The following is a 16,387-nucleotide window of genomic DNA, read 5'->3' on the forward strand; positions in this document are numbered from 1 at the left end:
CCATGACAGATTCAGTTCTTGTCTATCCCAATGAATCTCATTTCTTTATTCAACGTGCACCAAACAAATAGATTTAAATGCGTTTATTCCCTCTGATTCTTATGCGTACTACAAATGGCATATATAGTATAAAATATTCTCCCCTGTAAGAAAATCTCGTTCCTGCTGTGACAAAAATAGAGTATTAAAGATCTGTTTTAAAAATACCGATCTCAGAAAAAGCTCAGTAAAAAACTAACATCAGCAGTTGCTTTTCTGTATTAAATCTGTGATCAATTGGAAATCTGCACAAGCCTAAAGGAGAAACGTCTCGTTTTTATCTCCAGGTGCAGTGAGAGCTGCTAGTATTGATGCAGGGAGAAGCTGCTGTAGCATTAAGACATCATTAATGCCAGGTGTGACAGGTAGCTTTAGCTCCCACTGTTGTCCAGAGTGTGAAATTCACTGCTAACCCTGGGTTCTTGGGTAATGTTAGAGGCATAAATACAACTTAGCACAGTCTGGAACACTACATAAGCTTTTAAATTAAATGCTGATTTAAGAAGCTGCTGCAAACACAGCGTTTTGGAAGAGTTTGATTGTTTTCTGAAAGAATCACAACAGAAGCAATGCTGACTTTCCTGCTTTCACTTTATAAACTTATTTTCCTATACTTAAGAAGTCGGCACTCTCTGCACTGTTCTAAGTATTAAAACATTTCCTAGAAGCAAGAAATCCCAGATACCTTAATTTGGGAAACTCATTCCACCTGCACTCCCATTTGCAGTAAGCTGTACAAACTAAAACAAGTTGGTTGACATGCCTTAGAAAATCTGCAGGCGCATAGATGTAGCTCCATCCTTCCACTTGTTAACATGGTCTGAAATAACAGTTCTGCAGAGTGGACATGTTTTTTCTCTATTAAACCATAAAGAGATGCATTCTTCACAAAATGTGTGCTGTAATGAAAAGAATGACAGCTTAGAGCTTCTGAGCTCTTCTGTTCGTAAGGAGGAGTATTATTTGCACAGCCTGATTTCTAAAGATAATCAGAAGGCAAACACAGATCTAACTCTATGTAGTTCTGTTTACCAGTTCTTAAAAACACTTTAACTTTGCAGAAATGAATTCTGATGATGTGTATTACCTGGCAGATCAGCAGGATAGGCTTCTGGAATTCAGTGTGGCAGATAGAACAAATATCATCCGATTCAGAACACTGCTTCTTGCTTGCTGTCACCCCGTAGTGCTGCAAAACAGCATTTTTTCAGCACATGTTAGTTTCTAAGTGGGGGGAAAAAACACCAAAAAGCACAGAAAGGAACAAGGAATAAGGGCTGCTATGGCAGGGAAAGCACCCAATCCCTGATCCAACAAAATTTTCTGAACTTTTCAACAGTTGATGTAGGGCCTACAGATCACATGCTCCCATCTCCTGTAGTGTAGGACATGCAGTTAATTAAGTTAATTTCTTCCCCTGAACACGGCTGTAGGAAAAACCTGAAGCAGGTCTGTTTGTCTGGGTGGTTTTTTTGTTGTTGTTGTTGTTTTGTTTGTTTTTTGTTTTTTTGTCCCAGGACTTAAACATGACAGCACTTACCTAAAATAACAGTTAAGCACTTTAAGTCAGTGATACCAGACTCTAAAATCTTCTTTGTATTTTACCGTGCAAACAGCAGGCTAAATAACAATACCTGTCCTTACAGACAGATAAGCTGAGAAACTTATAAGAGAACTGCTGAGAAACAGCAGTTACTTACATGTCAATTGTTCTGGCAAGCTTCATTTCTCACTTATATTTCTGCTACAAGCTTTGCCTGTATACAACCATATTTATTCCAGTTAAAAAATAGAAAGTAGAGAGGGTGATGTTATCTATCTCACAGAAGTGTATCTGAAGAGACATGTATAACAGACTGCTTTTGTTCACATTACCCCATAATTATGCAAAATGAGGGAACAAACGCAGAGGGATTACTGTAAAAACACAGCTGCCATTAAGAGAGATCCACAAAGTCACACAGGAATGTGTTATTTCAAAGAGGAGCATTTTCATGTAAATCAGATTTACTGCTTTTTAGATAAAAGCATTCAATACTCACTGGTCGCGTACAAAATATCCGTAAAACCTGTCTGAAGTTTCTCCATTGTCCAAAAAAGCTCAAAAGCTGAAACAGGAAGGAGAACGTGAGTGCTGGTTAATGTTTTTCTCTGAGAATTGAAGAAAACCTCCAAGTTTTTGTGCAGATCCCAGCAGCAGAGGTGGCACTGCCAATGTGATGTCGGCAGGAAGGCAAGAAAGGGTTTGAACCAACCCTGTTTCAGTTGCTTGGGATGTAACCCTTCATTTAGCCTGAAGGTTTTTCAGTACTGGGGGGCTGTTCTTTGGAAGAAAAATACTATTGGTGTTCTGAATTGTTCAATTGCAAATATATTAGAATTATCATTGTGTGTACAGCAGTCCTTAGACTTGTGATGAAGACACTGCAATGTCATCACGTATTTTTCACGTTCAAAGCAGAATTTGTACTGAGTTTGGTTTTTGGGGGGGAGTTGAGTTCTTTAACAGATGAGAGATCTATTTTAGATGCTTCTCTGGCTTGTTTAACATCGCACACAAATTCTAGCAGAGAAAAAAATGGAGTTTCCTAGAAAATGCTGACTTCCTTTTTACCATAAGTTTCACTTTATTTTTGCAATTTCTGATGACAGTCAAATCAATGTCTGATCTGAGAGGAATCCCACAGCAACAGAGCTCTTTGCTGCACAACCCAATCCATGCCCAGAGCAGATGCAGGGGAGGAGAAGTAAAAAAAAAAAAAGACAAATACAGTGCTTTGAGCCACTCCTCCCTTTTTCAACCTGCAAATCACTTCAAATACGGGAACCAGAAATGTGCTGTACACGGCTCTAGTGCTAATTTGTAAAATAGTTTAGAGGATTGTAAAGCTTACACACCTTGAGAATGAGGTAGGAAAGGCCCAGCAATGTCCCAAGGGTCTGTCCAAGTACACTGTCCGGCTCCCCATAGCCAATAAGATATCGGAACCAAACTGGTATGGGGACAAACATACGGTAATACTGGCAGAGTTCTTCTAACAGCATGTACCAGTAGCCCTAAGCAAGACATGCAAAAGAATCTCTCAAGATGTAAAATGCAAACACGTATAGTTAATTGCTAAAGAGAAAGAAGCATAGAGTAGTTGAACTGAACAAGGAAACTGAGTTAATGATGGCCTAAAAGTTACTGAATAATAACGTGCCTAAGAAATAAAGTCCTGGTACATTTTGAAAGAGAAGATCTACCCAAACTGCCTGTTCAGATGCTATCACGTGCTACCTACGCTTGTTCACGTTGTTAGTAATTGTAACTACGAGAGGTATTTGCTGTTTGGATGTAGAACTTGGCTTGTTTTTGCATGTCTTACCTTGGGAAGCAGATACACATTAATACCCCACCAACCAATGTAGGCTCCTAACATAACTTAGTAAAAACCATACTGTACAGCAGCTGCTGTGCTAACAGCCTGCATACACATTCTTCCATTGCTTCAAATAAAAGGTTTCTTCATCCCATCTCTTACAGCAGAAATAAACCATTTATCCAATGAAACAATACAAGCAATTTTTTCTCTGATCAGACTGTAAGAACAAGAAGAAATCTACAGGGTTTTCTTACCCATGGTGCAGACGTGGATGATATACAGACATTTAATGAAAAGGCTTTCCTCTGGGTAGAATTTAATCATTAGCTATTTTAGCAGAAAAGGATGTTCTTAAAGAAATGGATGGTTTTCTTACCTTGGATTTAAAGGACATCATAAAAGAAGGCACCAAGAGAATAAAGCACTTGAAGCCCATGAAGAGGAATTTTAGAATGAAGTCTGTGACTCCCACAATCCAAAGAACCTCCCAGAAGTTCTTAAAATCCACGGTAGGGTTTAAAAAGATTAAGCTACAAAACAAAGCACACAAAAAACCCAACCCCAATGAATCAGAAGTTAACGGAGCGCCCTGCTCAGAGGAAAGCTAACTAAGGATTATCACAGCAGCACTAACTGAAAATTAACTTTTTACCATAAATGGATCCTTTGTGACCTCTGACAGCCTCTCCATTTCTGAACCTTCATCACAACCCCCCTGTCCTCTACAGAAAGGCTTCCTTTTCCATTTCTGCATTACAGTCTTTGACTGATGCACACCCAAAACTGTAGCTACAGAACAGCAAAGGAGGAAAATTGCAGACATAAAGCCCACAGAATTTCAGACTGCTCTGAATTCAGTATGCTGAGGGCGAGGTGGAAGGCTCAGAGCTGGGAATCACAGCCAGCCACGTCCCCATGGCTCAGGGCCTCCACTGCATTTGCAGTAAATTCAACGGAACTGTTTTTAAGGACAGCACCATCCAGGTGAGCAGGGGAGGAGGGGGAACAGAGATGAAAATGAAAGAGGAACCAATGCTACAATTAAAGAAAAGTGGCAGCAGCACAGATAAAGCATTTCCAGTTTGCATCAGTGTGAATTGTGACATAAATGGTGATGTTCCTCTACTTACCTATAGTACAGAGACTGAGAATGAAAGGTGTAATACAGGAGGAGAGAGGATCCAGTGAGGTACAGCAGCAGCCAAGCACACTGCAACTTGGAGCACCGTTCCTGTAAGGTAATCAAGACTTATTACAATCCTTATCTACATCTTAACTGCATCCCCAAACCACTCTCCATCACACCTCAGTAGTTATTACTGGAAGATTCCATCATATTGATTTCAGGCCATAAACACAGTTATATTTTCCTATAAACTGCAGAAAGCTTTTATCAGAATAGCAACAGGGAAAGGAAGAAAAGCTCTATACCATACAAAAGCACTGAGTTTACAAAACCACTTCTGCCTTGTACCAAATGGTGCCAGATACAGCATCTCCATTAACGTTTCTTTCAAGAGCTGATGGATAAAGGCTGTGGTTAACTTACAGAGCTGTGCTGCAGGGGGTGATACTTACTTTGAGGAAAACCTGATTTACTATGCTTTTGTTTGCATACATGTAGGTTGTCAGCAGCCCGATTCCAAGAGAGATGCCTGTTAGGAGAAAAGGGTCGGTTATGCACAATAAATAAATAAGCAAAGAAAACTGAATTGGGTTAAAATAACCAGCCCCTTGTTGTATTTCTTTGTGATTACAATTAATAGCTTTGATTACAATGCTGATAATTAAGCATGTTTTATGCATGCCAGGAAAGGAAACGGCAGGAAAGGAAAGGCTGAAAGGGAGGTGATTCTGTCCCTCTGCTCTGCTCTGCTCTCATGAGACCCCATCTGGAGTACTGCATCCAGTTCTGGAGCCCCCAACACAAGAAGGACATGGAGCTGTTGGAGCAGGTCCAGAGGAGGACCACGAAGACTATCAGAGGGCTGGAGCTCCTTCCCTACAGGGACAGGCTGAGAGAGCTGAGGCCTCCTAGCAAGCTTCCAGTACCTGAAGAGGGCCTGTGTGAAAGCTGGGGAGGGACTTTTTATAAGGACGTGTAGCAACAGGATGAGGGAAAATGACTTTAAACTGGAAAGGGGTAGAATTAGACTAGATATTAGGAAGAAAGTCTTTCTTTTAGAGTGGTGATACACTGGAACAGGTTGCCCAGTGGGCTGTGGATGCCCCTTCCCTGGAGGTGTTCAAGGCCAGGCTGAATGGGGCTTTGAGCAACCTGGTCTGGAGGGAGGTGTCCCTGCCTATAGCAGGGGATTGGAACTAGATGACCTTAAAGGTCCCTTCCAACCCAAACCATCCTGTGATTCTACGAAAGGCAGTTCAGTGACTCTTTGTTTCCGATGAACAAAGCAAAGAAGCTAGGAACGAACTGGATGCTATTTCAGGCATTTCTACTGGTCCATCTCTTGGGGAGTTTCTGCCCTGTTACACCCTACCAATGATGTGCTGCACGATCAACTTGACGCCCAGAATCAAAACATAGGGCAGACTTCTGTGCAGCCACTGGAGGACGTATCTGAGCTCGGAGATGGAACTGCTGTGTTCCTCCGGGTCCGGAGCGCCGTCAGCAGAGCTCCCCCCCTCGCTGTGGCTGTGACCGTGCGAGCGGCTCTGGGAACTCAGCCTCGAACGCCTCCAACTCGCGTTTTCTCCACCTTCTCCCCCAGCAGAGCTCAGCTGGATGTGAACATCTCCGCTCGGGTGGCACGAGCTCTGCCCAGCCGCGTGGCTGCTTTGGGAAGGCGAAGGGTCACCGCCGCTCCCCTGGGTGCCGTGGGGATGGCTGCAGTTCGCTTGCATGCTGGGATCTTTTCCTGGGCCGGGCTCTCAATGCTTTGTCTCTAAGGAAACAAAAAGTCACGCTTGGAGGAAGAGCACAACGAATTCAGGAGGTTAAAAAACGCACCAAAACACGGCAGAGCGTATCGTGCACACGGTGGCAGCGGGGATACAGAAGGCTTAAAGCAAAGCTCATTTTGCACAGAGAGGAACTCGCGAAACCCGACGGCCTTCATTCAGCCTTTGGAACGGAGCGTCCGTCGGCTTTCGGGCGCAGAGCCGGGCTCGGTGCCGCCCGCAGCCCGCGGGCCGGGATGGCAGCGCGGTTCCCGCAGGCCGCCGCCGCTCTTAAAGGCGCAGCGCAGCACGGCGCGCGGCTCCGCCGAACTCCGCCGTTTCCGCGTCCCAGAGCCGCGCACGATGCGCTCCGGGCGGAGCCTCCGGGAGGTACCGACGTTCTCCGCCCCGCACCGCCCCGCACCGCGCGCTCCTTCCGGCCGCCCCGATCGCGACCGAACCTCATCGCGCGGCCGCCGCCTCCATCGCCGCCGCCGCCGCCGAGTAGGGAGGAGGAAGAGGAGGAGCCGCGGGAAGGAGGGGAGGAAGGCGTCGCCGTGGCGACGCGCGGCTCGGGCGGGCGGTGCTGCTGAGCGGGGCGGGCGGTGTGCGGTTGGCCGTAACGCGCGGCTCTGCACGCTGCCCGGAGACGCGTGAACGTTCACGCGCGATGTCGGTCGCGACGCTCGCGCACCGTGGGCGGCTCTTCCCGCGGTGCCCAATGACGGCGTTAACCCAGCGGTGCTTTGGCGCCGCCTGCTGGAGGAGTCCGGAACTGCACCCGGAGCCGAACTGACGCCGCTCTGTCCGGTGAGGAAACGGGGCGGGAGGGAAGCGTTGAGATCTGAGCAGCCCCGGGCTTTGCCATCCTCCAGCTGCGAGGCGGTGCCTCCGTCATTAATGCCATCGACAGCTTTCGTCGCTGTTTGTCTGCTTTTCCCATCGTGGTTTATAAATATATGAAATGATGTTGGCAATCCTGACGTGGCCCCACGGTTCCCTCTTAGCACAGATCAGGGATCACAAACTTAATCTTTGCCAAGTTCCTTCCCACCCCAACGCACGGGGTCCCTTCCTCAGCCGGGCGGCACTTTATTCACTCCACTCATTTTACACCTCCCCGCCCCCCCATCCTACCTTATGTGCTTCTCAAGAAGCCGTACGTTCAGGTCACTGTTGCCATCATTCCAGCCCAGAAAAATCTGTTTGGGTTTCTTATAGGGCCCGAGAAGTGCAGCATCCCTGCATCTGCCATGGGGAACTCGGCATCCTTGTGTGCCATTGGGAATGCAGCGTGCCTGTGTCTGCCATTGGGAATGCAACATCCCACAGCAGAGCCCTGGAGGGGGAAAATATTACAAACATTTATCATAGAGCAGACAAAATGGGTGAGGGAGATGATGGTTTATATTAAACTATAATGAAATTTTTGTTTATGGCCCAGCTCCTCCCTTACATCCAGAATGTGTCATTTAGGTGATCGGGCCAGCAGGTGGCAAACGTAATTGAATTCAAGAAAATAAACAAGGAAGCAGGCTGGGGACCGGCTGCTAAAAAGATGACATCTCATTTACTAATTAGGAGGATTTACAGGATGCTGTATTTAAAAACAAACGATTATTGATAGCTCATCTGGATCATGAAAGTTACCTTGGAGGTTCAGCTTCCCATAACCAACACTGCTGCCACACGTGGCTGCAGCTCACGCAGTGATGCTGATGTGATAACAGGACCTGAAACAAAAACCCCCGTGGGCCACCTGGTGCAGATCTGTATGGATGTGGATTCCCCTCAGAACCTTCATTTTGAGATACACTTTGGCTAAACGATGAATGAATCTTTCCTTATGAACTTCCAAGGCGTTATGAAGGACAGGTGGCGGCAGCCAACCCAGGAGCCTTTTGTCAGTGTACGATTCTGCTGTAACAGAGTTGAATGTTGTGTGTCTCTTCCCAGCAGATCGTTAGTTAATCACCATATGTGAGCTTTCATTGCCCTTTTGATAGATTGGAGCTCATAAACTTCTCATTGAGTGGATTGGATTTACTGTTACGCCGTTCCTTTTTATGAACAGAATAAATCAATATGGGGTGCATCCGTTTATTTTATTTTTACTGTTTATTCCAACGGGTGTTAAAGCTGTACCGAAAGAAACAACTCGTCTCCAGGAACGGGAGCTCTGATGCCCACTGTTCTGCTGCAGAGCTCATCGTCTGGTGGTGCTTTGGGATGCAGCCCACCTCAGACAGCGAGAGCTGCAGGTGTTACCCAGAGTCACAAGGACAGGAAATGTTCCTGCCATTACCTGAATGCATTTTTAAGTCCTCCTAATACCTGTTACTGCGGTAGAAAGCTTTCTTTTCTTTACTGGGGAAATATGCCAGAGGAAGACCAATTCTTGCAGCAGTGCCATCGTGTGACTGCAGCTCGTGTGGTTTCAGACTGCATGATGGAGATTTTGTGTTTGGATTCAGCACTGCTTCTGCAGTCTTCTCCTTAAGATTGCATCGTTATCAGTATATTCAGTCCCTAATTACATCTGGTCACACTAACCTTTATTGACAATTAGAAGTAGGCACCGCATCGGCTGAAAAGCATCCTTTTAGGTGGAACATCTTGTTTTGTTTGAGTAATGATCTCAGTTTGCTTTCACACGGCGTTCATCGCTTGGACCTGACATCTTTTGGAAGAAGAAAGCAGGGCAGTGCCCAGAGCAGGTTTTCAAATGCCATACCAAAATGAAGTTATAAAAGAGGATGTGTTCCCCTCTGTTCTTTATCTGAAAAACTGGAAGGTGTCCTCAATTCACAATTCGGAATCAAAGCTGTCACTTGATAGAACGCAAGGAGTTGCAGTTTCCTTTCAAATAACTTGTAATAGCAAGTCCTGCGTGCTGATCAGCCAAACTGAAGTCTTGTTTCTTTGTTGACAATTCTTTAAGTGTGGCACTGTGATATTTTCCTGCTAAAGTCGTGGGATTTGTCCTTTTTTTTTTCCTTTCTTTTCATTCATTACTGTTACTATAACTCCAACCCTTCTGCCCTAAAGCCCAATTTTTTTGCAGTGGAAAGTCTTACCTGCATACAACCACTGCTGTATTGCTCACGAGAGGAGCACATCCCTAAGAAATCCTCCACGTGCTGTGGTCAGAAACAAAATGTTGGGACTATAGGAGATCTGCTGACAAAACTCCGTGGCATCCAGGAAGGAAATGGGATGATAGGAATAAAAAGAAAAGAGAAAAGGCCCAAGGAACGTGCTGATACCACAATACATCATAGGATAGCAGAATCATTAATGTTGGAAAAGACCACTGAGACCATCCAGTCCTACTGCCCTCCCATTGCTGCCATGCCCACCTACACCACACATCTGTGCCACCTTTCTGTTCTCCTTTTCACTGCTTCCTTTTATCTCTTTCTTTAACTATCCTCATCGATTCTCACTTTATTTATCGTTTTCTTATCTGTCTCATTCCTTCACTTCTCTGTGGTTGCATTTTTCTCTTTCAGTTGTTTACCTTGCTTTGAACATTTTCCCAAACTCTTCCATTTTCCTCTCAGCTAGCCTAAACATACACATTAAAACACCATTTGTCACCCCTTCCATTGCCACTTTCTTTCCTTTTCTCCCCCAGAACCCATATTTTCCCCTTTCCTCCCTACTTTCACCATTCTTTCCCCTCAGCATTGGTTGCTATCTGTCTTCCCCACGCACTTTTCCTGCAGACTGAAGTAGGATTTGGACCTTGAGCTGTTAATGATGCAAAAGTGGGTAGAGACGATGTTAAAATCCCTGAGGAGGGCATCTCCTAAGTGCTCAGAACTGAGAGAAAATGGTCCTGTTGAGCAAATTTAACTTCCCTTCAAAATTCTGGCTCCGTCCTTCCAGTTGGAAAGAAGATGATATAATTTGTTGTTGCAAGCTGTTAAAGTCTGAGATGGAGGGAGGGGAATAGGCTGAAGTTATTTTATGAACTGTTCATTTCTTTGTGGGAGGCTGTTAAAATAAAGCAACAGTATAAAAGATGAATTATATACGATTTAATGTAAAGCTGTTTGATGCCATTATGATATTTCTTCCTTGATTGTCTCACATTTCTGTACTTTGTAAAAAGTTTTGCGTGGTTTTTTTTGGTCCTTTCTGCACATTATGAAAATTGTACTGAGAGGAGTAAATTCATTTGCATAAAATTGACTGCAAAGAGCAATTAGCCCTTCATTAATATGCAAATTTGGTCCGGTGCAAATCCATCTATATATGAGGCTTAAATATGCAAGTCAGTCTTGCTGTGCGAGAAACCCAGATGCTTTTATTTACTTTGAAATTGAGGGATTTGGTTAATGATGTTGTTGACAGGAAAACTTGAATAAATTTGATGATCACCATCTTTTATATTAGACGAGGCCCACAGTAAAAAATTACCAAGTAAAATACCAATTTTATTTGGTAATTTCCTATTACCAATCTAGTAATAAAATGGAAGATACAAAGTAATAGAGCTAGATTTCCTAATGTAGTTATCCCGAGACTTAAACTGTTCCCCAAAGATAGAACCATTTTTCTTAAACTTTGTTTTTCCAGAGGGTAAAGCTGTATGAATAACACGCTGCCTTGAGATTTTAATGCTGGAAAGTTCTCTCCGTTGCTTGTTTCATTTGAAGAGAGTGTACAGGCCTGGGAATTAAAAGCAGGAGTTTGGGAAATGGGCGTCACCATCATCTTCCATTACTTGTCCAGTGAGTCTCCTCAAGAGCAGCGTTGAGGTCTTTGCTTTGAACCAGTGGAGTCAGACTGGAGGCTGTCTGAACCCATGGCCAATTTCAGTTGCATCACCCAAGCCAATTCATAAACACATAAAGACAAAACAATTCATAAACACAGAAACATAAGTCAATTCTTTTTTCTTCTTCTTTCATATATATGTATGTACCTGTTCAAGTCTTCCCAGCCCCCAGTAGCACAGCTTTCACACAGTCATCACTCAACACAGATGGGCTCAGAGAAGCAGAACCTATGACTTATGATTCTCTTTACTCACAGAGGGACAACGTGGTTTGTCCCACTCTCCTTACTGCCTCGTGATGCGGGTTTCTCTGATTTTATCCACTCGTGCCACAGCAGTCATCCTTCTTGGGTCCCCTTGCATTTGTCAGTCTTGTCTCCTTGGCACTGCAGACTTTTCCTATTGCTTTTCTCCTCTGTGGTTCTCTCAGGCCTAATTTTAGCTCTGGCAGAAGGAACCCACTCTTTTACTTCAGTCGTACTCCCTTTTGCCAGAACTAAATTTGATCTGCCTTGCCCGTGTGGCACATTGACACCTTTAAAATAACAGAGAAACGTCCCTTGGGTGAGCAGAACTGTGGCAATGCATGAAGCTCTGCTTTCAACTGCCTGAGGATGAGTTAATGGATTGCACCATTTGGTTCCTCCTTTTTGGCACGGCTGTTTGGGGTGGAAATCCTCACAGTGGCCAACAGTTTGGTGTAGCCTTGAAAGGAAAATCTACAGGGAGAAAAGAGAGAGAATTGAGAATTCAGAGAATCACAGAATTATTGAGGCTGGAAAAGACCACTGAGATCATCCATTCCAATCATACCCCAAATCCAGGGGATGTGGGGGATCTGCTGGACTTGTTCGGGCTGTGGTTACTGCAGAAGGAAATCTGTCCTTCCTTCCCATCACAGTAAGGCAATCAGAAGGCACAGTGTGCACCTTATATATGCAGTACACAATAGTTTGGGAGATGGCAAAATGATAAAAGGGTGAAACTTTTGAAACTGTAACATCTTTGTAAGTGTTAGTAGTCTCTGCCTATGAGATCACACAATTGCTGGATGGTTTCTCAGTAGCATCCATAGCACTCTTGGCTCCACGTCCCAAAAGAAGGAAAATATTAATTTGCAGAGTCAGTGGGTAAACAGCAGCATCTCAGCACAACCTGAGCATGTCTCCCATCAGCTTTATAATCTTTATATTCTAAATAAATAAACGTTTCAGCCTCAGAGTTTTTTAGTCCAAAATGTACTTATTACCTCATAAATTCAACCCCCATTCCAGTTAACATCTAATTAAACCGCAGCACGGCGCGTGCCATCTTATTAATAATGAAACTGTGTCCTGAAAGAATCACTGCATACTTTGGGCATTCTTCTCCTTACTTTTTTTCTTGGAACCAACGTGATGAGTGGGGCACACAGTGCCCCATTGTTCTGTGCTTCTCCAAACTTTGCAAGTATCTGAGTGCATGTGGATTTTTTTCCACTCAGTAAAAAAGAGAGAGAAAAATCTGTGTGTTTTTGCACTTGGGAAAAGGGAGGACCAACGCCACTGGGTAGGCACAGTTATGCAATGTGATTGTGCAAGTAATTTTAGCTCATGTTTTCCCCCCTTTGAGGAGATTACTCACAGGAATAAAACCTACTTACAAGATCTTTTTTTTAAGGCAGCTCTCCACTGCACTTGCAATAAAGTGACGGTGACCGCTTTATTTGCAAGAGAGTCTTTACCTATGGGACCTCACAGCCACGCAGATTTGAAAAAAGGAAAACAGTCTTAAAGCCTTTTTAAGGGAAGAAATTTCTTTTAATTCTTTTTTTTTTTTTTCCAGTGGTAAGTGTACTTACTGTACTCTAATTTATATATATTGGATTTATCCGCGCTTGTGCTTCACCAGGGTTGTCTTTCCATCTTCTCACAACACTCTGATGACTGTGTGCTGACAAGACTTCCTTTATTCAGTTTTCTTCACTTATTGAAGAACGAGGAACTCAGAATCCCAGCTCCTCTACAACGACGTGATTGCACAAGTTTGCACACACATCCCATGTATTCCCTAAGTGTCCCTTTGATCTCTCTAGTCCGAGTACCTCTGGTGAGTAATAATACAAACGTGATCCTTGTTGACGTAGCTCTGCCTGACCAAGTTGAGTTTTCATTCTCTGGTGCCCTCCAGACACTACAACCCCCCAGAATTTTCTGTTTCTGGGTCCCAAATGCCATCGGTACATGTTCTGCTGTATGGCTGCTCTACTGCCTTGTCCTTGGGCTGTCACTGCTGTTCCTGTGCCTGCAGATATCTGCCTTCAGATGAAGGGCACTTCCATCGGTTCCTTTGAATCTTTAGGGTCTCTATGGCATGGGAGGTGTTTTGCTTTCTCCCCAGCCTTGTTGGAATTACACTGCAAAGTTATGCCTTGTGAGATGGGGTAATATTCAGACTGTATGAAGCGCTGCTCAAACACCAGTCAGTCTTCCCGAAAGTTGTTTAAAGAAGACTTCTTTCAACTGCACATGTTGGAGCTTTTGATATCTTAACACATCAAACCCAGCTTTTTCTTTACTATGATATTAAATAGTGGTGATTTGATTCGGCCTCCAGCTGGTCCTCCAACTCCACATCTACACTGCAGTCTCAGCTTAAAGTCTGTGTGCATTTCTGCAGTCATCCTGGGATGGAGCTTTCATGCCTTCCACATCTGAAATCTGTTTTGTTGCAGAACCCTCCAAGACTGCTGCTTGGCTGGAAGGACACAGCTGGGTATTTTCTGCTGTAATGTGACCAATGCACCTCTGTTGATGTCACTTTAATTGCTGGGGATGTTTTTCAAAGTCCTCTACAGAAGGTCTTTGTAGCGACAAGCGGATGGTTTACGCTTCATAAGCAAACATAAAGAAACTGCTGCTCATTGGGGAGGGAGCGATGCAGTTATGAGTCCATCAACATTGAAGTTACAGCACTGAAGGACGCATTTTGATTGTGTTTATGCCACCACATCAAATTTTACTCAGAGTGGAGAAGATTTTGTGACAGAAAAAACAAACTCCAGGAGTAGAGGGAGAGAGGGAAGCTAAATGATCAACATTTTATTTCTCTTTTTTGTTATCATAACTCTAAACACATTGCTGTGTACTCAGTTGCTGGCTTGGAGAGTAGCTTATCTATAAAAATGGAAGTACACCATCACAACCCCCAAATCTCACCTTACCCCAAGCTGCAGAGCTGCACCATTTCGTGTCGGCTCTTCAAAGTCACTGTAGTTGCTCCGATTCCCAAAGGAAGGAGGTTGTCACTCAGTAATTATGCCTTTTGTTGTTGCTGCTGCTTTTCCTGGAGATTCTGCACATTTGCAGATCTCCCAGCTCTACAAGTCTGAGGGACACCGTTTCAACTCTTCCTCTTTTTCACAAGTTATATTTCCATGGAACACTTGGCTGCAGATGAGTAGTTTTACAGTCACATGCCCTAACTTGTTTCCTCTTACTGCTAATTACTGTTCTATTTATATCTTTTCTCACAAGTGACACCATTTTGGGTGCCTCACTTTGCGTAGCATTGGGAGAGCCAAAGGTGTTTCCTTTTCCAGTCCTCTGCCCAGCTCCTCTGGCTGTGGATGATACAACTTTTTAGCACCTAACAGGGAAATTACCACTATTTAAGAGAGAAGAACACAAGGATGAGAGAGGTTCCCCTTGAAAGTTCTCTGCGTAATTGCTGATGATGTTCCAAGCTGCTCTAATGAAGTGCTGCCACTCAGTGTGCTCTTCTTGGAGGACCATCTGTTGCACTTCAGGCACCTAAAGGGCTTGCTATCATTTGTTGGATCAAACAGGTCTCTTTCTTGTTCTGACGTGCTGTAACTCACAAATGGGGACCACATGAGTTCCTTTGCAAAGTGGGAGATAATCCCTTCTGGTGAGCTACAAACGGTCATCATTCGTCTCCAATTTCAGAAGACAAACATAATGATTAAACTCATTTCAGTGCTTTTAAGCACTTTTATTTGTCAGGAAATGCCAGTAATGGGAAAAATCCGAGATCTATGCCATAAGCACGTTGTAAGATTTTTGCTTCTGGTAAATGAACCTGTCCACTGTAGTGGTATCCAGATCTGATACAGACTAACATCTGAATGAAGATGATTTGACTGAATTCCTCAGTTGCCTTATTTTTATCTGTCAGCTTATTTTTAAGAGTAATTCAAAGAAACTTTCAGTGTCTTTTGGTAAATAGCTGATTCAGAAGATGGAAATGACAGAGTGATAAGCATACATCCCATGAAGGATGTCACACTTGGTCATACTGTCTTTATTCATATGAATTAAGCAGAATCCTCTCCGTGAGTAAAAGGCTCAAGATCAGACATGCAGCAATGATTTGTTTTGATTTTCCTGCTGCAGATTTAAGGAGTGTGCACAGTCATTCACCCCAGACTGGAGATGATAAGTGCAATATTTTCACAGCAGAGTTCTGTCCAAGCCATGAAATGCAGAAAGATTTATCTTTGATTGTTGAATGGTTGTATCTTTTTCTCTTTCCTTCTTCCTAAGCAGCAGCTAATGCTGTGGTCAGAAGCAATAACATGTTAGATCCTGAATGTCAGCACCCCCAGAGATCCTGACGGGACCATTCATGTGCATTCAAACGCCTTAACCAAAGCTGACACCAAAGAGAGCAGAAATGCTCATATTCCTCTTTTTATTGCCATGCATTCAATTCAGCTCTTCTCTTACAGGCCTCTGATAAAACTGACGTCTTCATCGCTGGACAGAAAGCATTCTTGCAATATCTACACAGAGCAGCTGAGCATCAGTGTGCCACCAACAGACATCTCCTGTGAAAACAGTGCAAATCCAAACCACAGTTATGGACACGTTACAAACACTGTCAGATTTGTAAGTATGTGACTAACGAGAAACAAACAGTGCCCCTAATCTAATCTCCTGTGGGAGTATTGCTATTGTCTTTTTTAATTAAAAAGTAACCGGTCTTCTAAATTCATACAAGTGTATGGCATGGCCTTATAGGAACACGTGGATTCCAGTAACTGGGGTGAGCTCTTTCCAAGAAACACACGTTGTGTAAATACCCTGCTGTACCATTTGCATACATACCCGCAGCATCACACACAGCACAGGTTGGGGTTACTTTGCCGGATCTCATCGTATTGCTGAAGCCTGGTAGACATTTCTTTCCAGCAGTGATATTTGTAATCTTTTGCCAGTTGTTTGGTAGCGGTGACTCTGCAGACGGAACGGCTCTGGGCATTCAGCCATTTTGAGGTAGTTTAATTTGTTAAAAATTA

The 16,387-nt window shown here is 43.8% G+C and overlaps 1 protein-coding gene and 1 long non-coding RNA gene across 3 annotated transcripts; one reads left to right on the forward strand and one right to left on the reverse strand.

The window, feature by feature from the left end:
• Positions 1–68: 68 nt before the first annotated feature.
• On the reverse strand, positions 69–6,266 carry RNFT1 (ring finger protein, transmembrane 1). The gene is made up of 8 exons (XM_010722045.4): positions 5,903–6,266; positions 4,983–5,059; positions 4,535–4,635; positions 3,781–3,934; positions 2,938–3,096; positions 2,082–2,147; positions 1,127–1,228; positions 69–938 (listed from the first exon to the last, which is right to left on the reverse strand). Exons 1-8 carry the CDS (start codon positions 6,264–6,266, stop codon positions 804–806), a joined length of 1,158 nt encoding a protein of 385 aa, XP_010720347.1. The 3' UTR covers positions 69–803.
• A 707-nt stretch (positions 6,267–6,973) lies between these two features.
• LOC109370675 (uncharacterized) lies at positions 6,974–16,362 on the forward strand. 2 transcript variants are annotated; one of them, XR_014887580.1, is made up of 3 exons: positions 6,974–7,112; positions 15,818–15,977; positions 16,307–16,362. It is a non-coding gene; the product is annotated as an uncharacterized LOC109370675 (long non-coding RNA). The 2 variants fall into 2 exon arrangements; XR_002121010.3 differs by lacking the exon at positions 16,307–16,362 and having other exon boundaries at positions 15,818–16,079.
• The last annotated feature ends 25 nt before the right edge of the window (positions 16,363–16,387 follow it).

This window comes from Meleagris gallopavo, chromosome 21 (assembly GCF_905368555.1).
Source record: "Meleagris gallopavo chromosome 21, MGAL_WU_HG_1.1, whole genome shotgun sequence".
In the NCBI taxonomy this organism is placed as follows: Eukaryota; Metazoa; Chordata; class Aves; order Galliformes; family Phasianidae; genus Meleagris; species Meleagris gallopavo.